The sequence below is a fragment of the Prionailurus bengalensis genome, chromosome D2 (assembly GCF_016509475.1).
Source record: "Prionailurus bengalensis isolate Pbe53 chromosome D2, Fcat_Pben_1.1_paternal_pri, whole genome shotgun sequence".
In the NCBI taxonomy this organism is placed as follows: domain Eukaryota; kingdom Metazoa; phylum Chordata; class Mammalia; order Carnivora; family Felidae; genus Prionailurus; species Prionailurus bengalensis.
Window position 1 is genome coordinate 79,728,022 of NC_057351.1, and position 24,471 is coordinate 79,752,492.

At 43.9% G+C, this 24,471-nt stretch overlaps 1 protein-coding gene across 2 annotated transcripts; it reads right to left on the reverse strand.

Annotated features, from left to right (window-relative positions):
- Window positions 1-3,285: 3,285 nt before the first annotated feature.
- OAT (ornithine aminotransferase) lies at window positions 3,286-24,424 on the reverse strand. Of its 2 annotated transcripts, XM_043597798.1 has the most exons (11): window positions 24,319-24,424; window positions 18,001-18,086; window positions 15,355-15,582; window positions 12,736-12,960; window positions 12,537-12,632; window positions 9,105-9,232; window positions 8,217-8,339; window positions 7,448-7,576; window positions 6,553-6,666; window positions 5,669-5,813; window positions 3,286-4,346 (listed from the first exon to the last, which is right to left on the reverse strand). In XM_043597798.1, exons 3-11 carry the CDS (start codon window positions 15,551-15,553, stop codon window positions 4,186-4,188), a joined length of 1,320 nt encoding a protein of 439 aa, XP_043453733.1. In that variant the 5' UTR covers window positions 15,554-15,582; window positions 18,001-18,086; window positions 24,319-24,424; the 3' UTR covers window positions 3,286-4,185. The 2 variants fall into 2 exon arrangements, with proteins under 2 accessions (XP_043453733.1, XP_043453734.1); XM_043597799.1 differs by lacking the exon at window positions 18,001-18,086 and having other exon boundaries at window positions 24,319-24,386.
- Between the last annotated feature and the right edge of the window lie 47 nt (window positions 24,425-24,471).

Below are 24,471 nucleotides of genomic sequence, written 5' to 3' on the forward strand. Positions count from 1 at the left end.
TGGTACTAAGTATTTTTCAAATAAATGTACTGACTAAAAAGCCCATGAAGTCCTTCTCTTTCACCAATGACCCCGGTGCAATTCTGTGCCTGGCAGGGTACGTTGAGTGAATGACACTTGCATGCGTACTCAATACCATCATACATCTACATCCAATACCCACTTTGCAAAGGCTGCACGTTAGAAACCCCCAAATGAAGGGAGGGGCAATTGACATACAGACACCCAGACCCTATCCCCAGAGATTCCGAGGCAATTGATCTGAGGTGGAGCCTGGATGTTGAAATTCATTTTTTAAGCACACCAAGTGTGACTCTATTATGCAGCCAGCATTGAAAAGCACAGGTCTAGGGGCGCCTGGGTGGCTCGGTCGGTTGAGCGTCCGACTTCAGCTCAGGTCATGATCTCACGGCCCGTGAGTTCGAGCCCCACGTCAGGCTCTGTGCTGACCGCTCAGAGCCTGCAGCCTGTTTCAGATTGTGTCTCCCTCTCTCTCTGCCCCTCCCCTGTTCATGCTCTGTCTCTCTCTGTCTCAAAAATAAATAAATGTTGAAAAAAATTAAAAAAAGAAAAATAAATAAAAAAGAAAAGCACAGGTCTAAACCTACAAGTGGCCCCCACGTGGTATATCCCTCACTTGTAGGGAAGAGGCTGGGAACTTGAAATTCCTACTGCCTCAAATGCACTGTGATCTCAGTACTATCCTAGGGAAATCAGGTGTCTCATCCCAATCTCTATTTTCTTACATGCACGATGATAAATCTAGATCAGGTGCCCTCGGAAGTCAAAATTCAAAGAACAAATCATTGTTGGGGTTTCTTCGGGGTTGAGTTGTATCCCTCCCGCCAGATTAGTATGTGGAAGCCCTCACCCCCAGGACTTTGTAACGTGACTATTTGGAGACCAGGTCTTTAAAGTGGTAACTGAGTGAGCATGAGGTCATTAGAGTGGGCCCTGACCCAGAGTGACTGGTGTCTTTATAAGAAGACGATTTAGGACACACACAGAGGAGAGGGTTTAGGACACGCACAGGAGTGAGAGAGGTGTGAGAGGGGCCCCAGAAGAAACCAACCCTGCAGACACCTTGACCTCAGACTTTAGGCTCCAGAATTGTAAAGTATACTTCTGCCATTGAAGACAGTCTGGGGTACTTTGTTATGACAGATCTGGCCAATGAGCACACGGTGTGTGACCACTGCAAGGGCAGAACACCTGGATTACCCTTCTTTGGGCGATTCCAGCTCAGGGCCTGTACCTGGGCATCCCGTACTCCCCGCGGCTTCTGCCTTAGGCCGGCTCCTCCCCTTCAGGGCACACAGCTCTATCAACTCTACCCCATCGGGCCAGCACCCTCATCTAGAGGTTTCCTGACTCTCAGGGAGACTCAGAGGAGTCCCAGAGGTACCCCTGTGGTCACATGCCCTAGGCAACATCCGTACCTCGTAGGTTGGCAACTCACTTAGTGATGGAGTAGGTCAGGACTTCACCTGCCCTATTGCTTTTAATACTCAGACCTCTCCTGAAAGGTAGGGGCTGTCCCACTTCCTCAGATGGGGACAGTGAGATTCGAAAGACAAGACAATAGCTCTTTCTAAAGCCTCTGCCTCCCCACTGCCTGGGCTCCCCCTTACCAGGCTCCCCACTGCACAGATTATAAAGTGAAGTAAGCGAATGGGTCGTCCTGCCTTGTTCCCCACACTCCACACCCCCACGGCCCCAGATGCGACTAGCGAACCAGTATGCGTGCACTGGGCGAACCGGTCTGCACCGTTCCACCTGGCAGGGTTTCCTAACATGCTTGGCATCATGCCACTTCTCGGCTGCCCTCCCTTCCTCCACGGACGCCAGATAAAGCCCCAACCCCTTGCCAGGAATTGCATACTCTCCAACATTCCCACCTTCTTGCACCGGGGGTTCTAATTGCCCCGAGAGCACCCCGTGCTTTCCTACAGGGTCATTTCTCAAAACTCTAAAAGCCTGCAAAGAATTTAGCAGGAAGCTTGTTGGTTTGTTAAATTCACCTAGCCTTCAGGGCTTCTCGGATGGGTGAGAACTGCTGAACGCAGATCAAATGGACTCTGGACAGGATCATCCACATCGGCACGGACTGGGAGCTCCCAGGTACCACTCACACCGAGTTAGGATCCGCATGTTAGTAAGACCCCCGAGCCAGGTTTCTCAACCTTGACTGCACGCAGAATCCTCTCGGGGAGCTTTACACTTACTGATGCTTTGGCGCCATCCCAGAGATTCCGGCGGCCCTGGGGATTCTAGTGCAGCCACAAGGACATCTGGAGGCTGCTAGCAGGGGGCTCCGGGAGGCCGGGTGGGAAGACTGGGAAACTGGGACCAGCACCAGAAATAGTCGGTCCTGTAGTCCAAACCAGGGATAAAGAACGGGCAGCCTCTGAACGTTTTAGGAGGAACCTCACACTCCAGTGCCATACAGACAGACCTGTCTAGTCCCTACAAGTATATAAATCAGAAACCCCTACCCAGACCAGTAAGCCCTGCCATTGTGGTAAGAGCAGACTCTCCCTTAACCGCTCACACATTCAGTCACGAACTCCCATGGCGCTATGGGAACCTGGGGGTGGCAGGGAGCCACGTGGCACTATTGCATTTAAAAGTTTAGGGACACCTGGGTGGCTCAGTCGGGTAAGCATCTGACTTTGGCTCAGGTCACGATCTCACGGTTCATGGGTTCAAGCCCTGCGTCGGGCTCTGTGCTAACAGCTCAGAGCCTGCAGCCTGCTTCGGATTCTGTGTCTGCCTCTCTCTCTCTGCCCCTTCCCCACTCGTGCTCTCTCTGTCTCTCAAAAAAAACATAAATGTAATTTGGGTTTTTTTGTGTTTGTTTTTTTTTTTTAATAGAAGTTCATCCCCAGGGCGCCTGGCTGGCTCAGTTGGTAGCACGTGTGACTCTCAATCTCAGGGTTGTAGGTTCGACCTCACATTGGGTTAGAGATTACTTAAAAATTATAAAACTGTAAAAAAAAAAAACAACAACATGAAAATAAAAGTTCATTCCCTTTGACCCAGCAATCCACCTCGAGAGACCTACTACAAAAACACCAACTGTATAAACATAAAGCAATCGCAACGAGTTTTGTTTAGAGAGTGAACAATTGTGAACCATCCGAATGTTCCCCAATATGAGATTATAATATATCCACGAATCGTCACAGAATGAAATAAACTTATAATTACAGACATAGAAAGTATCCAAAATACTATATTCAAGGGGGAAAAAAAAAAAGAATAAAGGAAAAAAAAGTTCTGTAATACCATGCTTAATAAGGATCCTTTAATAAAAATAGTAAATACCAGCACATAAGCACAGGAAAAACAATCATTTTGAGAGAGGAAAAGGGAGTATAACAAAAGACTTTCTTTTAATAATTTCTGTTTCTAGATATCACCAAAGAAGTTGAAATGTTCTTAGAAAATACACAAAATAAAGCAAGGGAAGAACATTCTCAAGGAGCTTAAAAGCATTGGGTAATCAGGAACAGCACACTGATCACGCTACAGACACTTTAAATATAAGCTTTACTTTAAAGCTGAAGAAAAACTGAAAATAAATTTTTTTTTTTTTTTTTACAAATCATATCACTTAAAACATAATTTGGGAATGTTAAACATGAATTCTTAGTTAAAAATGACATTCACAGGGTACATCTTGATGTTGGCCAATATGAAGTTTCCTTAAATCCAGTATCTTATATAAGCTTAACCACCAAGGCTTCCTAAAACTTAATGATTATAATTTAACTTTTTAAGGTTAAGCAAGTCTTCCACGTAACACCCCATATAACTTTTTCAAATACAAAACATTTGTGTCAGTAAAGAAATTATAAAAACATATAAATTATACCGAAGGGCTTGATTAAAAGGCTCTCTATATACAAGTAGATGTGTTTCATCTTAGAAAGCACACACACAGAGAAACTGAATCGAATATAGATGCCATTACATTCTCTTAGTCATGTTACATAGCAAACTGCGTGTTTATAAATGTCATTCTATTATGCATGAACTGAAAAAAACAAAGTGTATTTAAAAAAAAAGTCCTTGGACACTGGGGAGTGGACTGTGCCCACGCGAAGCACAGGAAAGCTACGGGACTTACAGGAACCGCCGTCTCTAGCTGGCTCCGGGCAGCACTGGAAACAGTCACCACCCTCAGAAAGACAGGATGGTCTTGTTAATGATTTCCACAGACTCCTGAATTTCATCCTCCTTGATCACAAGCGGGGGTGCAAACCTGATGATGTCGCCGTGGGTTGGCTTGGCCAGAAGTCCATTATCTCGAAGTCGCAGACACACTTTCCAAGCATCACAATCTAAAGAAAAATGGCCCAACATGCATGCTGAACAAAGACAAATGTGTAACACTCCCTTGCAGGACGCATGGATGGTTAACACTTTGCCTGGCAGGATACAACACCCAGAGCCTACTAAAGAAAGACGGTTGGTGGTGCAAACTTGCTTTGCCCTTATCCTTAAAAATGAAGTTATTTTTCAGCAAGTGCATAACTAGGTTTGAACAGTATGATTAGACATACAGTTTTTGTTGGTTTTTCAAAAATAAAAAGACCAAGCAAAATTATGTGCTAAAGGCTGTTGTATTAATTATGAGGAACCGATGCAAAAAGAATTTGGGTCGGATGCAGAAGGAAACTGGCATAGAATGACCAATACCCCAATCCCAGTGAACACGACACATTCCTAAACCGGATCTGCTTCCTGAGCTCGTGGAAGGAGACTCTCACCCTGTTATGGCACGACGCTCAACCCCGGCTGCACATCAGAATCATGGAAAAAGGCATTGCCAACGCCTGGGCACCACCCCAGACCCGTCAAATCAGAATCGCCAGGGTGAGGCAAGTTTGAATTAACTCTTTAAAAAGTTCCTCAGGTGATTCTAAAGTGTTGCCAGGGCTGGAATCGCTGCTTTAAAAGGAAGGGTGAGGGGCGCCTGGGTGGCGCAGTCGGTTAAGCGTCCGACTTCAGCCAGGTTACGATCTCGCGGTCCGTGAGTTCGAGCCCCGCGTCGGGCTCTGGGCTGATGGCTCAGAGCCTGGAGCCTGTTTCCGATTCTGTGTCTCCCTCTCTCTCTGCCCCTCCCCCGTTCATGCTCTGTCTCTCTCTGTCCCAAAAATAAATAAACGTTGAAAAAAAAAATTTTTTTTAAAAAAAGGAAGGGTGAGCACAGGAAAATCCGACAAGGAGCTTTTGAGGGCTATTACAAATGAAACAGCAGCACACACTCAGTTAAGTGATCACCGTCATCATCAAGGTTATTACTGCTGCTCCTGCTACCGTAAAGGTAGTGTGGGGAAGGGGGTGGATAGCAAAGAGGAAACCCTCCAGGAAAGTGCTGGGTACAGACTAACAGAAAGTAACTGGAAATCTACAAGTATTGCCGACCTAACCTAAGGCAGAATAACAAATGACATAACAGAACAAAAATAGGTCCAAGTAGTTAAATCCTTCCTGTAGGAAAGGGCTCCATTTCCAAAGACCACTAATATAAATCAGGTGATACTCTGTCTAACAGACCTAGTCAACAATTTCAAACAGGGGAACCCAACAACCAGACAAAATATGTGTTTTCTTTCTTCCCATGAAAATGACATCTTGAGTAAAACGTTTGTGTCCGTACCTTTGGTTTCTCGAATAACAATAGCATTTAATAATCCTTTTCCCCTGACAGCAGTTACAATATCAGACGGCAGCTTCATGAGCTCATTCCTCAGGATGATACCCATTTTTTCTGCATTTTCAGCAAGGTTTTCTTCTTCCAAAACCTGTGTTTAAAGAGGAATTACACAAATGCTAAGACTACCTTGTTTTATGTTGTTCTTTAGTAGAGAACATGGACTATAAGCAAAGGAAGAGCATGATCAGATAAAGACTAGAGTAACTTAACTTTCATTTCTGTTTTCCAAAGCCTATACTGGTTTAATATCTAATTAAACATTTACAAGCTCAGATAGAGCCTTGCTTTAGTCACGAATCCATCCATCTGATTTTATGACAAAATAATAAGAATTAAAATTTGTTTAATGCAACTGACTGATATCTTTTCTTATTAGTTGAATAAGTCAATTGACTAAGTTAACTTTAATTTTTAAACTACAATAGTTTCCTTTTGTTTTTTCCCTTAAATTCCATCCTTAGAGATCACATAATTTTACACCTGTAGTAGGCACCTAAGGAAGAAGTGTAAAAGTGTTCAAATCTACAATCAATCAATCAATCAATCAATCAGTGCCTTGCAGGCTAGGGCTGGTCATAGGGTGAGAGCTCTGTGAGCCACCCAGGGCCTATGGGCCCAAAGCCCCAGGTGACTGCAACTCAGAAACCCCCAGAGTATCCTCATCTACTAGACCAAGGTTAAATTACCGAGCGCCTTGCCCCTAAAGTCCTTCCTCTGCACCCCATGTTCTAGAATACTCGGCCATCTTGTGTATGTCTCATTACACCAACAGGCCACTTCAACACGACCTCCACAAATGGATACCACACGGCGGGATCAGCCCTCACCTCCAGGGCCGCGATGGCCACGCGGCAGCCTAGTGGATTGCCACCATAGGTTGACCCGTGCTCCCCCGGTTTAATGGTCAGCATCACCTCGTCGTCACACAACACCGCCGACACCTGAGAGAGAGAATTCGGTACCAACCAAATCATTTCTCAGACTAACCATTCCTATTCGCAGCAGAGCAGGAACACAAGTGTTTATGAAGCGCGTACCAAATTGGACAGAAAGCTTCCCCAAACAAGAGTTACGCTTCTTTCCTCGTAACTACCGGCGACAAACTGGCAATACCCGAAACACAGTGTAAGCACGTCACGGCACTTCGAGGGCACAGAAGCAGAGCATTTGGGAACCAAGAGGAAAGCGGTTTCTGCAACAATGTATTTTAGAATTCTTTCCACTTTCAAGGTAAAAGGCTTGGTTTCACTGCTTAAAAAACAATGTGCTGCACTGTGTTCAGAGCCCTTTACCTTTAACCCAGGACCAGTTACCGGCCCTGAACCGCAAACCCAAGGACAAAACTACAACCAAACCTTCATTTTTTCCAACCTCTACATTAACCAGTCACGGTTTTACACAATTAGTCACGCTAGATTTCTGAACAATGGAAAAAAAACCTCAGGGGTCTCCAGGAGGACTTTTGGGGTAAAATGTTTCTACCCAAAAGAAAGACCGTAGCAAATTGCGACGCACACTCAATTCTGCAGTGGAACTTAACTAAGTGGGTCAACCCTGTGGCCTCGGAAATGTTTCTATGCGTGTGCCAGGTGACCTAGAGCACCAGGAGTGTAACAAACCAAGGGAAAGGCATTATTGTCACCACCAGCTGAGGTAAAAATATCTTCAGGGCAGATTTCATGAGAGTAGGGAACAGAACAAGGGGCTGAGCATACAACTTACGGGGTATAAGCCGCCGGAAAGTGCCTTTCCAAGAAGGACTACATCAGGTCTGACATTGTCATGATCGACAGCCAGCCACCTACCAGTTCTGGCCAATCCTGTCTGTATCTCATCAGCAATAAACAGAACCTATTGGAAAACAACATAATACATTAATTATCAGTTTTGTTTCCATAGGGAAGATAGTGACCTCCTACCTTTCCCCACACAAATCTGTCATCCAGACATTCCCTCGGATACGTGAACATCTTTTTAATTACCGACATAATTTCAACACCATCCTGTGAACATCCTGTAGACAAGCAATCATCTCCTGTGTCAGGCCACTCTCCCCAAGGGCCCGTTCTGCTGTTCCGCACAGTAGAAAGCGAGCACTTTGGGGGAGAGGGGGACAGAACTACCCTCTGGGAAAAAATAAACTCACTTGCTTATTCCAAACACTTATTAATTAAATATTTCCTTCTTAAATCCGTACTAGCGTGGTGGGAAGAGGAGGAGAGGGACACAACCAAGGGTCCGGGGATGAGCACAAGCTGCTAGCGTGGAGGGAAGGAACCACAGTTGGTGCCAGGAAGTCTGCAGCTCTGCCTGGGCCCCGGGTTGGCCAGTGGCCAGAACCAGTAAAAAGTCAGCTTCTGGGCAGGCTGCTGATAGGGCATACTAGAGGGCTTCAGAATGAGGTCTCCCCTTAGTGGAAAGGGGATGCCACCTTTACTTCTCCCCTACCGGCCCAGCCCTGAGCCAGGCAGGCAGGTGCAGGATACACAACCTGGTGGCGGGTGCAGAGCTCTCGCACGCCCATCATGTAGCCGGGATCGGGAACCACGACGCCCGCCTCACCCTGAATTGGTTCTACCATGAACGCGGCAACGTTTGGATCCTGAAGAACACGCTACAAAAAAATATGAATACGCTTTAGTAACTTCCTTTTTAGCCTATTTGGAAATCTGAAAACACAGGCTGCATATATTTTTACGTTAAGTATGCAAATTAAAGTTTGACACTAACTTATATTCTGACTTCAAAGTACTCACATTTCTGACGTTCAATTACCAAAAGCTCCAAATACTTCAGCTTTAAGCTACTCTACCTTCTATTTTCTGATATTAGTTTTAACTGTATAAAACTAAGACATTAGTTTTTATAGTAATTTCAGTGAATTAGTTTTAAAGATTAAAGATATTAGTTTCAAATATTCCAGTGAATCTTTTTACTTTACAAGTCATCTACTCATAATTTTATTTGTTTTTTTTCTTAATTGCAAGTAATCTATACACCCAACGTGGGGCTCAAACTCACAACCCCAAGGTCAAGAGTTGCATGCTCCGGCCACTAAGCCAGCCAGGCGTCCCTCCACTCATAATTTGAAGCAGCTAGCTGAAAACTGAGTAATCTTACCTAATGAAGTAATTAAACACATACTACCCAAGGTACTCATGCAGGATACAAACAGCAGTTAGCTGGTTCTCAGGATAAGACCATGGCACCCAACTTCTCCATGTTGGAAACTAACTGGCCATTACAGAGACAGGTCTGCAACCCGGGCTCAACTTAAGTCAGATGTTCACTGCAGTCAGATACCTATTTTGATTCATACATCCAACAACTGTAATTCCTACTTAGTCTGCGCTAAAGCGCTACGATGCTGGGGAAGTACCTCAAGAGCAGGCAGATCATTATACGGAATGATTTCAAACCCCGGCATAAATGGTCCAAAACCTTCGTAACTGGTTGGGTCTGTGGAACTGGAGATAGCAGACAGTGTTCTGCCCCAAAAGTTTCCAGCTGAAAAGGAGAAATAAATAGAGATGATTTCAAACGCCCAAGTTTAATAAGCACTTCCCCCCAAAATGCCTTAAGAAGTTTGATTTGTTAAAAAAATGAGGGTTTGCTTTAGAGAGCCTCCAGTGAGCTTTCCTTTGTTAAAATAAACCTGATATTAAACACCACGGTTCACATGCACATGACCACCCAGGTCTGGCCTTGCAATTGCTACTTCAGACACTCCTCTACTCATCTCCAGACTGCAATGTATAGACCCCAAGGATAAACACTTGTCTTTTCTTCCAAGAATCCCAAACCCTAACAACTGAGGCATTCAATACGTGTTTTTCTAGACTCAGTGCATTTATGCTAGTGATAGGAGAAAAACAATATCCCCTATGGAGAATTAGTACATCCCTGTTAAACACCCAATACTCCAGAATGAATTTTAAATTTCATTTGCAGAAAACATCTTCAGGCAATCTAAACACTTTCAATTTTGCCTTCCTTGGTATTAGAATCTTTTATGTGCTAAACGACTAACGTCAGCCTTTGCAGGAACATCTTTTTACCCATTAATTTATTTCATTAATAACTTTGAGGCCCTACTATATAGGTCAGGCACTGTTCACCATGATAGAGTGGTCACCATGAGTGGCAAGCTTCCTGCCCTCAAGGAGCTTACACAAATGCCAGGAGGGAAGAAACAGCATAACCTGAACCAGAGTAAAGCAAATGCATGAGATAAGTTAAACTGGGTTCAATTCAAGCTAGGAAAGAAACAATGTAGAATGACAGTGAGGTTTGGGGGTTCTTTTTTTTTAATGTTTTATTTATTTTTGAGAGAGAGTCTGCGTAAGCGGGGAAGGGGCAGAGACATGGCGGGGACAGAGGATCCAAAGCTGATTCGAACTCACGAACCAAGAGATCATGACCCCAGTCAAAGTCGGATGCTCAACTGACTGAACCACCCAGACACCCCCGTTTTTGTTTTGTTTTAATATCTTTCTGCCACCTGTGCCAGCACCAACTCAATTCAACCCAGTACTGAACTACTGTATTTTGGCTTCAAAGCATCTCTAAACATGACTCCTGCAAAGGCTCTCTCACCTACAAGTGATCCCCACTCTACTTGTCCACCACCAATGGCACACAGACTGACCAAGCTTGTTGAAGAGAAAAGGCACCAGGGGCACCTGGGTGGCTCAGTCGGTTGGGTAGCCGACTTTGGCTCAGGTCACGATCTCGTAGTTCACGAGCTCGAGCCCTGCGTCGGGCTCTGTGCTGACAGCTCGGAGCCTGGAGGTTGCTTCGGATTCTGTCTCCCTCTCTCTCTGCCCCTCCTCTGCTTGCACTTTGTCTCTCTCTCTCTCTCTCAAACAAATAAACAGTGGGGGGGGGGGGGGGGGGGGGGGGGGAGAAAAGGCACCAGTCAGACCAGGAGCTTATCTGCTCTCCTCCACTCAACCTCAGGAGTCTCCTCTGTGACTCACTCTGCAGGTGCAAGGGACTTCCAGTTAGGGACGGTCTTCTTTGTCTCTCTACCCCTACTGACTCACCAGTTGCTTTCAGTGCTCGGGTAAAAACACCTTTGTACTTTTTGCTAATATGATAGAGACTGATACAGTCTGTTAAGAATGAAAATCACCAGGAATGCCATTGTTGTTTGCAAGAAACAGTTACGCTGCCCTACAACTAAGGCACAAGATTTCCAAATGGCAAGTCACAGAGCTGAGCAAAGAGTTTTTCTTCTTTGGAAATAGTAATGTCACCCCTAAATACCAACTACACCTACCCATCAGAATATTTAACGATTTCAACTACCATAGAATGAACTTTGACCATCTGCAATGACAAATTTATCCACACTTTATGTTTTTAAAAATTAAAATCAAACCCTTAAAAACAATCCTACAGAGGACAAACCAGTGGTTACTAGAGAGGAGGTGGGTGGGGGGATAGGTGAAATAGATAAAGGGGATCAAGAGTACACTTATTGTGATGAGCACTGAATAACATATAGAATTGTTGAATCATTATATTATACTAATGTAACTACTATAACACTGTATATTAATTATACTTCAATTAAAAAAATGAGCAAAAAGTAAAACTAGTAATAATAAAAAGTAGTCAGGGGCACCTGGGTGGCTCAGTCTGTTAAGCGTCTGACTTCAGTTCAAGTCATGATCTCTCAGTTCCTGAGTTCGAGCCCCATGTCGTGCTCTGTGCTGACAGCTCAGAGGCTGGAACCTGCTTCGGATTCTGTGTCTCCCTCTCTCTCTGCCCCTCCCCAGCTCACGCTCTGTCTGTCTCTCTCAAAAATAAAATAAACATTAACAACAACAACAATAATACAAAAGCAGGCAAAAGAAAACCTTTGGAGGTGATGGAAAGGTTAACGGCATAGATCGTGGGTGACGGTCTCATGGGCATACACCTGTCTCCAAGCTCATCAAGTTGTATACATTAATTACGTGTACCTTTTTGTACGTCCAAAAATAGAAGTAAAATCTAAATAAACAAATAAGATGCCAACACAAGGTGGGGGTTGGAGAAGAGGAGGGTCAGATTACATCATCTGAATTGGTATTCAGTACTCAAGCCATTCCTCTCAACCATTCCCAGAAATATAGCCAAGGCAACTCCAGTCCTCTCTTCCACCAGCTTCTGAGAACATGATACAACAATACATCAAATACTAAGATTCAGACTTCGTGCCACACCTAGGACAAGGCTCCTCTCTAACGTAACCCAACCTCAACAACCCGACAAAAATGCCCTACCAGTAAGACCATCTAATTAATGAGAAAACTGCTATGAAAAGATCAGATAAGCATGGGGCACCTGGGAGGCTCAGTTGGTTAAGCATCTGACTTTGGCCCAGGTCACGATCTCACGGTTTGTGGGTCTGAGCCCTGGGTCAGGCTCTGTGCTCAGAGCCTAGAGCCTGCTTTGGATTCTGTGTTTCCCTCTCTCTGTGCTCCTCCCCAACACGCGCGCTCTCTCTCTCAAAAAAAAAAAAAAAAAAAAAAAAAAAATTAAAAAAAGAAAAAGAAAATATTCAGATAAGCAGAGGAGAAATAAATCATATAGTCATTCATATTAGGGAGTGAGGAGTAGGTAGTTAGGGAGAAAAATCCCATTTATGTGGAAATACTTGGAAATAATCCCAAAAGAGAAAAAACTCTCAATTTTTATGAAACATTCAGCAGATAGTATATCATGGATGAGGCAAACACATGACAAATATTCTATCAGTAAATTAAAACAGTAAAAGCATCGTATGTCGACATCACAGAGGTTAATGCTGAATATCACATACCTGCAAAAACCACCTTTGCCTTGTATTTTGGAATACCCTTAACAGTATAGCCCCATCTACGAGCAAGTTTGCAAGCAGTCTCTCCAGCCTCCACTCCTATCAAGGAAGAAAAATTTTCAGTTTAAAAAAATGTATCTTAAATTATCAAAAAAGTAGTAAGATCATATCCTTGGATATTTAATGAAAAAAAATATTTTACCTGTATTCATGGGAAGAACTTTGTGGTAGTTGAAAAGTTTCGTAACATACTCTTCGTATTCACCAAGTACGTTATTATAGAAAGCCCTAGATGTTAAGGTCAGTTTGTCTGCTTGACTTTTCAGGGCATTCACAATCTTTGGATGGCAATGCCCTTGGTTGACAGCACTGTAAGCACTCAGGAAGTCAAAATATTTTCTGCCTTCTACATCCCATACGTAAATACCTAAATATATAAAAAGTTATTTTAGAAAACCACTAAGTTGCAGGAAGTTCAAAGATTAAGATCGCTGGCAAGCCTTCTGAATACATGAACCTCTACTTAATTCAGAATGGTTGTTAAAGCAGGGTTTAGCTCATGCATAGTAAGGTTGGTTATAAATAATCTGGTTTACAAGGAATTACATTTTATCTGTCCAACTTGAAACTACACATTTGACAGGAACACCATTAACATGAAACGGTCTATAAACGGTAGAGCGAAATCTTTAATCCTAGAAAACTGGGGTTTGGAATTTAAAGGCAGAAGTTATACGTGACCTAAAAATCATGATTAGTTGACTGTAACCACCAAAAGAATGGGAATATAGATTTTCAAATCATACATCTAACTGAGAAGGATCTAGTATCTGACAACCCAATTCAAAAACGGGCAAAGAACGTGAATAGACATCTCTCGAAAAAAGATACACAAGGGGCGCCTAGGTGGCTCAGTCGGTTAAGCGTCCAACTCTTGATTTCGGCTCAGGTCATGATCTCGTGGTTTGTGGTTTCAAGCCCCACATCAGGCTCTGCACTGACAATGCAGAGCCTGCTTGAGATTCTCTCTCTGCCTCTCCCCCACTCATGCTCTCTCCCAAAACAGATAAACTTTAAAAAAAAAAAAACAAACTAAAATATCTCAGAGGCACCTGGGTGGCTCAGTCAGTTAAGCATCCGACTTCAGTTCAGGTTGTGATCTCACGGTTCTTGAGTTCAAGCCCCTTGTCGGGCTCTGTGCTGACAGCTCAGAGCCTGAAGCCTGCTTCAGACTCTGTGTCTCCCTCTCTCTCTCTCTCTCTCTCTCTCTCTGCCCCTCCCCGACTCATTCTCTCCCTCTCTCTCTCTCTAAAATAAACACTAAACAAACAAATAAATAAATAAAATGATAAATTTTAAGTTATGTACATTTTGTAAAAAATTTTTTAGCTTGACTATAGATACTAAAACATATCACGTGGCTTACCAGCTAACTTTTACCATGTATTCAATGTACTGTGTTAGTCGTCTTTGTACATTCTCATTAGAGAAAGAAAGAAAGAAAGAAAGAAAGAAAGAACGAACTTATTTAAAAAAAAAACCACCCCATGAGAGTGTTACCACGCTACAGTACAAACATGTGGGAAGAGACACTTCGATATGGAACTAGCCCAAGCTGCACACATGGAACCAGGACTTGACCCCAGGCACTCAGATTCCAGAATCCACAATCTGCTACTCCAAGAATATTTTTATACACCAAACCGTTTCCAAATTTGTAATCTAGATTTTGCTCAAAATCTAGATCACAGTGCTGGTCCCAAATAAAATACAGCAAATGATAAAAATGTTTAATATTCATACATCATCTTCTGGCCCAAACCTAAGTAATAAATTTTGGTTTTATTAGGTTAGGGCTGTTATTTCAAAATGTGGATTAAATCACCATTTGGCAACTATCAGTAATCCTTTATTCAGGCAGAGAATAATTAGCGGATGCCAAAAGTGTGAGTGAAACTTTGCAGAGTCTCAAGTCATGTCCCCACAAGATATTTAAAAGGGAAAAATATTAACTTCGCAGTGAGGGAGGCTGGCAGACCCTACCTTGCCAGCCAACTCCAAACTGAGGTTCGTTCTACAACACTATTGGCCTGTACTCTTCCAGAATACCAAGGTCAAGAGGACAAAGACTGAGACCGTTCTGGATTAAGGAAAACTAAACAGACCTGAAAACTAAATATAACCCATGACTGGAGATTTTCCTTGGCCTACCGGACAACAAATGAAATCTGAATCAGGTCTGTAGATGAGAAAATGGGGTTGTTTCAGTGTTAACTTCCCAGTCTTGATAGTGACACTATTGTTATGTAAGAGAAAGTTCTGTAGCTCAGGAGAGACACACAAAGTATTTACGTATCAAGAGGCATCACGTGTCTGCAACTTCCTCTCAGTTCAGGAAAAAAAAACGCAGTTGTGTGTGAAGAGAAAGAGAAGATAAAGCAAAGGTGGTAAAATGTTAGCACTCGAGAAATCTGGCTGAAGAGTAAAAGAAAATTCTTTGCACGGCTGCTGCAACTTTTAAGCCTAAAGTTGTGCCAAATTAAAAGTTAAAGGGCAAAAACAATAGCAACGGTCGAGTACTTTGCTTATGTATCTTACAGTCCCTCCTGGCAAGGTCCATCGTGACAAAGACTGAATAATGAAGTTCATCTTGTATTCCCCTCCATACCTAATACAGCAAGCACTCAATAAATGTTGAATTAACTAGACCTGTAATATAGAAATTAAATGCATCTGGGAGAACGTATACTGAGAAAATTTAAAAGCAATTTTTACAAAAGGTTTCGAGCAAAAGGGACGGGGGGATTGATTCAAAATGTACCTTTTCCTCTCTCCAGGGCTACAGGTAAAGGATGATAGTTGTGTGCACCATATTTAGATTCTCGCTCAAAAATGTAATCAGAAGATGGAGGGCCCTGGATTGTCTTTTTAGTCGCAACAGACGTAGCAGAAGCCACTGAGGAATGAACTCCGCGACGAAGCACAGAAATCGTCTGCAAATGAGCTAGTTTGGAAAACATCGTGCCTTTCAGGAAGGAATACCACCCACCTGTCCGAGGAGAAGAGAAGGCAGTAAGAATAAGGATCTTCCCAGAGTCCACGTGTGTGGGCTCATCCCACACGGGGCATCTGCCACAGTCCACCAAAGCATCAAGACAACGAGCGAGGGGCGCCTGGGTGGCTCAGGCGGTTGAGCGGCCCCACCCGATTTCAGTTCGGGCCATGATCTCACGGTTCGTGGGTTCGAGCCCCCACATCGGGGTCTCTGCTGTCAGCACTGAGCCTGCCTCAGATCCTGTGTCCCCCTCCATCTCTGCCCCTCCCCTTCTCGCACGCTTTCTCTCAAAAATAAACATTTTTTTTTTTTTAATCACAATTTAAAAACCATTTAGAGTAAAACCTGACAAGTGCTACGGCAGGATGGGCACAAAGTACTACGCGCAAGGACTCCGGGAGAACACTAAGAAAATCGAAAAAACTATGAATGGGAGGTCAGAGGCTTTTACTGACACTCTTCTGTGCCACTTGAGAGTTCTTTCATAAACACACATACTTTTTCTAAGTCATCCGTGCTGAGGGTACGTCAAGGACAAGGAACTCACTCTGGGGGCCTCAGGCAAGGCTGCACAGCACAGGGGCTAAGGAGATGGGACCGGGTCTTGTGGACTCAGCCACGATTATACAGGCACTGCTGCGGGGCGCCTGGGTGGCTCCATCGGTTAAATGTCAGACTTCGGCTCCGGTCATGATCTCAAGGTTTGGGAGTTCGAGCCCTGCTTCAGACTCTGTGCTGACGGCTCGGAGCCTGGAGCCTGGAGCCTGGAGCCTGGAGCCTGGAGCCTGGAGCCTGGAGCCTGGAGCCTGGAGCCTGGAGCCTGCCTCAGATTCTCTGTCTCCCTCTCTCTCTGCCCCTCCCCTGCTTGAGCTCTGTCCCTCTCTCTCAAAAATAAACATGAAAAACAATTTTTTTAATTGTTTTTAAAAAAGGCACTGCTGTGGGGACAGGATCCTTTCAGATGGACACAGACCCCCAGTAAGGAGACATCAGACAAGCAAGCAGCCTGCCCAGGAGTCATCGTGTCATGGGGAGGTGACGGAAGGACTGTGAAATACCTCGCGTACCGACTCCGTCCTTGTATGTAAGGAGTGAAGACACTGAGAGAGAATTTGGTTTCTACAAAGATAATAGGGACCATCCAAAAGGAAAAAAGGTGTAGAGAGGAAAAAGTGATTTACTGGGGGAAAGGAAGGGTGTTTTAAGTATAACACCAAAGACAGAAACTACAAAATGTAAAATCTGTTACTGAGCCACAAATATCTACAATTTCCAAAGGACAAAAGTATCATAAACAAAGGTTAAAGGCAAAACGACCAGGAAAAAAAATCATTTGGTAATTTACAGTAACATTTGAATAGCTTTAACGTTAAGATGAACTGATCAAAACATATATTACATGTCATATATTACATACTTTATAAATTATATAAAATACATATCATATGCATTTATTTACACACACACACACACACACACACACACACACACACACACACACAGATGAAAACTGGCAATTCCCAAAAGAAAGTCTACTCTGCCAGGATGGGTGTTTCTATAAAACTTATCCCCAAAAACCTGCCCTACAAAAGCAAGTATTGAAAGGAGAAAAAGGTAATCAGGAACTAGAGAACAAACCACAAGGAGCTAAGAGTTTTAGTAACAAAATGTAAACATCACTGAGCAAATTGACATTTCCTCACAACCTATGTATAGATTTCAGAGTCGCGGCTGCCCCCTCATCTGTCCCCACCAGCCCTAAAGCCAGCCCCGCCACAGAGCTTCCCTTAGCACTCTGTATCCACCTGGACCGTTAATAGTCATCATAAACCATGAAGCAAAGACTGAGGTATGGAAGAAGCTTGGAAGAAAAAGGAACGTGGAGAAAATGCATAGCAACTACGTCGGGGCAGGGGGTTAAAGATAATTTCAAGACTGGGGCACCTGGGTGGCTCAGTCAGTTAAGCGTCTCAGTCTTGATTTGGGCTCAGGTCATGATCTCATGGTTCGTGGGATCCAGCCCTGCAATGGACTCTGCAGGACAGTGTAGAGCCTGCTTGGGATTCTCCCTCTCCTGCTTGTACCCTCTTACTCCCTTTCTCAAAAATAATAAACATGAAAAAAAAAGAGAGAGAGAGATAATTTCAAGACTAGTAGAAAGTTGCCAAATACTAAGCATACTTAGTATGTCTATATTTATTTTTTAAAAAGACTAGTTAACTCATGTTTAGACAGAGTTCCATGAATGACAAGTCAAATCACACAATCTCGCAGAACTCCACTTGAACTGCCAGACTGACAAAAATTTAATACTTGGAGCTTGGCTTCCCTTTCAGCTTGGCACGACCTGGTAAATCCTGTATGCTCAGGAATTTGCAATTACTAAACAAAATCCGGCACGCCAGGACTCACCAACTATCCTGTCTTCCCACAGTTCAAATTAGAATGCAGATTTGTGATCTGAGATCCAACGACGGTCTCAGAGGATCCGAGAACTCCTGAAATAAAATGCAGAGTTGTATGCATAAGTGCATTTTCCTAAGGAGAAGCTCCCTAGCTTTCACCAGGTTTTATCTGAGAGAGGCACGTATCAATAACAAAGTTATATAGGAACTAGCGGACCGGAGATAGCAGTTCACAAAAATGCAGGGTCTAGCGATGCAAACGAGATAGAACTTCTTCAAAATACTACTGTGCAGTTTAAAACCTCCTCCTCCTCCCCCTCCACTTTTTCTTGGCCTCTTTATGCTCCACTCAGTGAGAAATAATGTTCTATTTGACCACTAAAAAACACAATTTTTGACTTGATCAAATCAGCAAGAAAACACGGCGTTCCATGGTAATACTTAAACGAAACACCATCTGAAAAGAATTATAGCCACAATTATAGCCTTGGAAGGTCTGTCCTCTTAGACCAGTAATTTCACTCCTAAGATGCTACATTCATGGATAAAAGATGGTCAATAATTTGAGACCGGATCAAGATAATCACATACATAACAACGTGCTGTCATTTAAAATAATTATAGTGAGGGGCACCTGGGTGGCTCAGTCAGTTAGGAGTCTGACTTCAACTCAGGTCATGATGTCACAGTTTGTGAGTTCGAGGCCCCCATCAGGCTCTCTGCTGTCAACGCAGAGCCTGCTTGGGACCCTCTGTCCCCCTCTCTCTCAAAAATAAACAAAGTCAATAAATCAATAAAATAATTATAGTGTATGACATGGAGGAATGTTTCAGGATATGTTTAAGTGAAGAAAAACGGATATACAAAACATTCAAGATCATATATAAGGAAAAACTACCTGAAAAAGGCACAAAAAAGTTCACTGTGGTTATCTTTCTACTATTCTGTACTTTCCAAATTTTCTAACGATCATGAACTACTACATTTATAATCAGAAAAAAAAGTTAGCGACACCTGGGTGGCTCAGTCAGTTAGGCGTCCGACTCGGCTTCAACTCAGGTCATGATCTCACAGTTCGTGAATTCGAGCCCTGCATTGGGCTCTGCACTGACAGCACGGAGCCTGCTTGGGATTCTCTGTCTCCCTCTCTCTGTCCCTCACCTGCTTGCTTTCTCTCAGAATAAATAAAAATAAACTTTAAAAAAAAAAAAGAAAATTATTAAAAATCAAGCTGAGTTCCTGCCTAAGCTGTCACATTAGAAAGGTTAGGCAACGCACAAAACTAAGGGGAAAATAAAGGTTTGAGAAGCTCTGAAAAAAATGGATTGTGGTTAAAAGAAAGGTAGCGTTCATTTCCCCTAGGAAGTGCGGCCCGGATTACAAAAATTAGGTCTAAAAGTTCATTTGTATGTAGGGAAGAGGGTCAAATACTAAAATAAAAACTATTCTCTATGATTTTGCTATCAAGGTCTGCAGCTCTGTGACTAGAATCTGGCAAAGAGGCACTACTAAACTAAGTGAGGTATTTAAAAAAAATACTAAAAACTCTCTTAACTAGCATGATTTTTTTTTTAAGTTAGCTCTACACCCAACATGGGGCTTGAACTCACAACTCTGATATCAACCGCATGTTCTACAAACTGAGCCAGCCAGGCTCCTGTTTTAAGTTCATTTTAAGGCATGTTTTAAGTTCATTAAGGGTCGCCTGGGTGGCTCAGTTGGTTAAGGCTTAGGTCATGATCTCCCAGTTTATGAGCTCAAGCCCCATGTCAGGGGTGCTGATGGTGCAGAGCCTGCTTGGGATTCTCTCTCTCTCTCCCTCTCTGTCCCTCCTCTGCTCTCTCAAAATAATAAACTTTTAAAAAATTTGTTTAAGTTCATTAAAAGGTTGATGCAGTATTGCAAGTGAAAGGAATCTTTGAAATTATCTAAATTCAATGGTCTCCTACTATTTACTCAGCTACTTTGCAAAAGAAATGGGACAAAATACCCATTTATCTGCAGAGTTCAAACAATCTTATTTAAAAAATAACTACAACTCACAGACAAATCAGTAACATTCAAAACATTGCTAATACTCATCCTTAAGGTTTTTAAAGATGAACTCTGGATATTCAACTGGAAAAAGTCTTGCAGTTGAAAGTGTGATGATGTAACCAGAATCCTGTAAACATATTTCTATTAAAGAACCTTCTGTGGTCGAGTTACTATGCTTGGCACTACACAAGAAACCTTAGAACAGACTTAAGATGGGCTTAAAAATAGACAGTATCAGTAATTTCCTCTTCCAAAAAGGATTAGAAAACCAGGAGAGGAGAGCAGAAAGTCCAGAGTCTAGAGACCAGGATTTAAATTCTAGCTGAGCCTCTTCAAAGGACCTTTGGATTATCTTGAGCTTCATTTCCCCATTTGTAAAATGAGGTTGAAACCGCTCAAGGTCATTACTGAGGATTAAATGACATAATGTTAAACTGCCAAACCTGGCATAAATGGCCACTCGGTTCCCTTCCTCCCTTAAATCCAATAATGGAACTTGACAATTTCTACAATATAAAAATCAACATTGCCATGATTTCTTTTTTAAATTTCCCCAAAAAAGCCGGGGGGGGGGGTGTCGCCTGGGTGGTTCAGTTGGTTAAGTGTCCGACTTCAGCTCAGGTCACGATCTCGTGCTCCATGAGTTCGAGCCCCACGTCAGGCTCTGTGCTGACAGCTCAGACCCTGGAGCCCTGCTCCTGATTCTGTGCCCCCTTCTCTCTCTGCCCCTCCTGCTTATTTATGCTCTCTTACTCTCAAAAAATGAATAAATGTGAAAAAAAATTTTAACTTCCAATAAATTTTTTTCTATTGATAAAAAATTAGAAACACAGATGACAAGAAAAACTAGCTGCAATTTTATACTTTGCAGTATAAAACTGTAGTATGCATAAATACTATACCCATTAGCTTTTTTTCACGCTCCCCCATAGAATTTACAACATAAGACCCCCCCCTGAAGACTCCCAGGAATCTTGCATGTTTTTGTCCCAGGTCCTAACACTTTCGGACACTCGTCTTCATGCCTGGCCCCCTAGTACAATCCCAGTAGGCTCCTTAAAAGAACAGTCACCATGTCTTTTTTTTTTTATTATTCATTTATTCATTTTTTAGAGACACAGAGCATGAGCGGGAGAGGGGGAGAGAGAGAGGGAGACACAGAACCCGAAGCAGGCTCCGAGCCCAGTGTAGGGCTCGAACCCACGAACTGTGAGATCATGACCTGAGCTGAAGTCGGACGCTCAACCGACTGAGCCACCCAGGTGCCCCGAACAGTAACCATGTCTTAAAGCTCACTTTGCATCCCCAGAATCCAGCCCAGGTTTGGACATTCCACTAGGATTCTTTGTCAAATGAATGAGGTCATTCCTAAATACAGGTAGGACTCCTGAAGAAGTCAAGGCAGCAGAGAGAGCAAGGCCATCCAGAGGGCAGATAAAATCGTCCATCCCTGAGTTGAGTCTAGCTCTAGGAGGAAGCCAGCATTCCCTAAGATACCACCAGGAGCAACTATAATCTTTCCATCAAGAGATCACTTCAACAAACACAAGATTTCCCGCGTATGTGGAACTTAACGAACAGAACAAAGGACCATGGGGGGGAAAGAGGAAAACCAAGAAAGAGACTCTTAACCATGGAGAATTAAACTGATGGTGAACAGAGTGGATGGGAAGATGGGTTAAATGGGTGATGGGGATGAAGGAGGGCACTTGTGAGGAGCACTGGGTAACTGTATGCCTGAAACTGATATTACACCGTATGTTAACCGGAATTTAAATTAAAACTTTAAATGAAAAAAGAAAGTTCACTTCGTGAGATTTAATGGCCTTCAAGAGTCAAAGCAACGTGTATAACTGTGACCAGTCCAGGCTGTTGTCATGCGTTTACCCAAGGTCCACAGTCAGCTGCTGGAGAAAACAACACATTGCGACTAACAGCAAAAATTTTATCACTGAGTGTTTTCAGTCATCTCCATAACTCCCAGTCTTTCTCCAAGCTATCATTACTCCTTTCCATCTAATCCATCCTGTCTGCCTCAACACACACCTAAAACAGAATTTCCATAAAAGGCTGCATTTTGAAGAGTTAAGTCAGCAGTGCACTATGGGTTTTTAATCATGCTAAAAGAAAAACCAGTGGAAGTTCATCAAAAAGCCACTAAAGGGGAGGGTGGGTGATGGGCATGGAGGAGGGCACCTTTTGGGATGAGCACTGGGTGTAGTATGGAAACCAATTTGACAATAAATTTCATATATTGAAAAAATAAAAAAAATAAAAAAATAAACCTACAAAAAAAAATGCCACTAAAAACTTGCGGAGTAAATTTGGCTTTACTATGTTGGTCAAATATTTACTCTTCTTGAGGTAACCATTCACAAATGCAGTCCTTTTTTTAAAAGTTCTGCCAACAAAAGTTTGAGGGTTGGTTTTTTTTTTTTTTTTTGTACATAATCTGGCTAAAATTCAACTCAAGTGCGTCACTGGCAAACACCTTGGCCATTACTACTGAAAAAGGACTGGTTCAGCCACACCACACCCTCCACACACCTCCCACACCTGGTGCCTTCCTCTCAATATTAAAATATAGGAGTCAGTCCGCCCTCCAGAACTCAGTAAAGGGCATAAAATACGCACACAAGTGAATGTAACAGAGGCAGAGTATAGGGGGGAATATAAATAAGACAGCGTGAGGGGAAAAAGTGCCTTTTCAAGAATTTTTATTACAAAGTTTTACTTTAAAGTCATGCTGCGTCTTGGGGTGGGGGGAGGGGATGTAAAACTGATCTTCAACCCCAAGAAAAACTGTAAACCCAAAACAGTAAGTTTTATTTAAATCTTCTTTTATTAGAAGATTCTAACTTTCAGAAGAGGATTCAGAGTACGTTTATCTCGATGAGCTCTGCATAATATACGCAGCTGCTGAATCACCACATTGTGCACCTGAAATTAACAGGACACTGTATCTTAACTACACTGGAATTAAAACTTTTAAAGATGCTTCCAAAAATAAAAAATAAAAAAGACTCTACTTTCATACTGGGATCTTTTTCACAGTCCGGAACTAGATTCTCTGAAGATGAAACCAGGATATTCTAATGAAAGAAGTGTATGGTTTCTTTCAAAATAGGTGAGGTAAAGAATTTGGATCACGGAAGGGACACTTCCCGGTTCAAACTGAGAGAACCAGTTTACGGACAGAAACGCTTACAAACCCGGAGAGATTTAGAATTGAGAAAATTAAAGATTAGGAATTCCTTAAAGCTAAGTCCTTTCAAACCCACTCCTTTTCTCCCTTAATCGATCACCTTACCAAAGAGACAAAACTGAAATCAAGAGTTTACGGTGACAAAAAAAAAAAAAAGCGAGGATCAAAGGTTCTTGAGAACAAGTGCCCCCACTGAATTCAACCAGAATTTACTGATGCTCAGCTCTGCTGGCAAAGGAACTCTAGGAATAAAAGTTTTCGTGCCGAAAGCCCGGTTGGCCCCAATCCCTTGACACCATCCAATGAATCTGCACGTTACTGCAGATAAGCCTCTACTTCTGCAATTTTTTTATTCAGACAAAGGCTGGAAAGAAAACGACGTTGGGGGAGGGGAGAGATAAGCAGGTTGGCTGCAGGGCCCAGGCGCTGCCCGGAAGGATTCGAACCCTTTTCCAGAGTCTCCATCAGCGCCCCCCGCCCCATTACAAAAGCCACCGTTTACTGAGCAGTTTCCCCGCACCCACAAGGCACCCTTCTGGTCGACCTCGGGAACCCAGGATACCCGCGGTGTCCGGAGCCTGTTCCCCACGAGCCGGCGCCCCATCACCTCCTTCTCGCAAACCCGGAGGTGCGCAGCCAAGGCGCAGAGACGCCGGGGAGTGGGGGGTCCGCGGCGCGGAGTCGGGGGCCGCTGGCCTGGAGGACCGAGGGCCGGCCCGGCTCCGCCCGCTCTGGCAGGCGGAGGTGCCACATCCCCAGCCTCTCTCTGCCGCCTGCCTCACTCCCTCGCCCGCCCGCCCGCCCGCCGCTCGGGACCGGGATGCGCCACGTCCCTGCCCGCCGAGGCTGCGCTCCGGCCCACTGCTCCCCTGCCCCGCGGTGCCAGCCGCCGGCCACGTAAAACGGCCGCAGAGGCGGAGCCTGCCCGCCGGCCGAGGCCCAGCGCGTCCCGAGCCCGTTACCCCCAGACCCCAAGCCCCGGACCCCGGACCGAAGCCTCGCAGGCCGGCCGCCTCGCCGGCCGTCGTGTGGGGCGCCCCGGCCTCGACCCAAGTCCCGGCCCCGGAGCGCCAGCGCGGATACCTGGCAGCACCTCCAAACCAGGCACGGGACAGGCGGCGTCGACAGCGCGGCAGCGCAACGGCGGCGCGTCACAGAGCTTAAGACGCGGCTTCCGCCCCGCCCCCCGGGACGCCCTCGCCGCCCATTGGCTGGTGGCAGAGGGCTAGGCACCAA

Coding starts and splice junctions, on each gene's coding strand:
- OAT (XM_043597798.1), bottom strand. CDS start 15,553: ATGTTTTCCAAACTAGCTCATTTGCAGACGATTTCTGTGCTTCGTCGC. Junction 8,340..9,104: donor ATGATCTGCCTGCTCTTGAG/GTACTTCCCCAG, acceptor ATTTTTTTGTAG/CGTGTTCTTCAGGATCCAAA. Junction 4,347..5,668: donor TGTTATTCGAGAAACCAAAG/GTACGGACACAA, acceptor ATTTTTCTTTAG/ATTGTGATGCTTGGAAAGTG.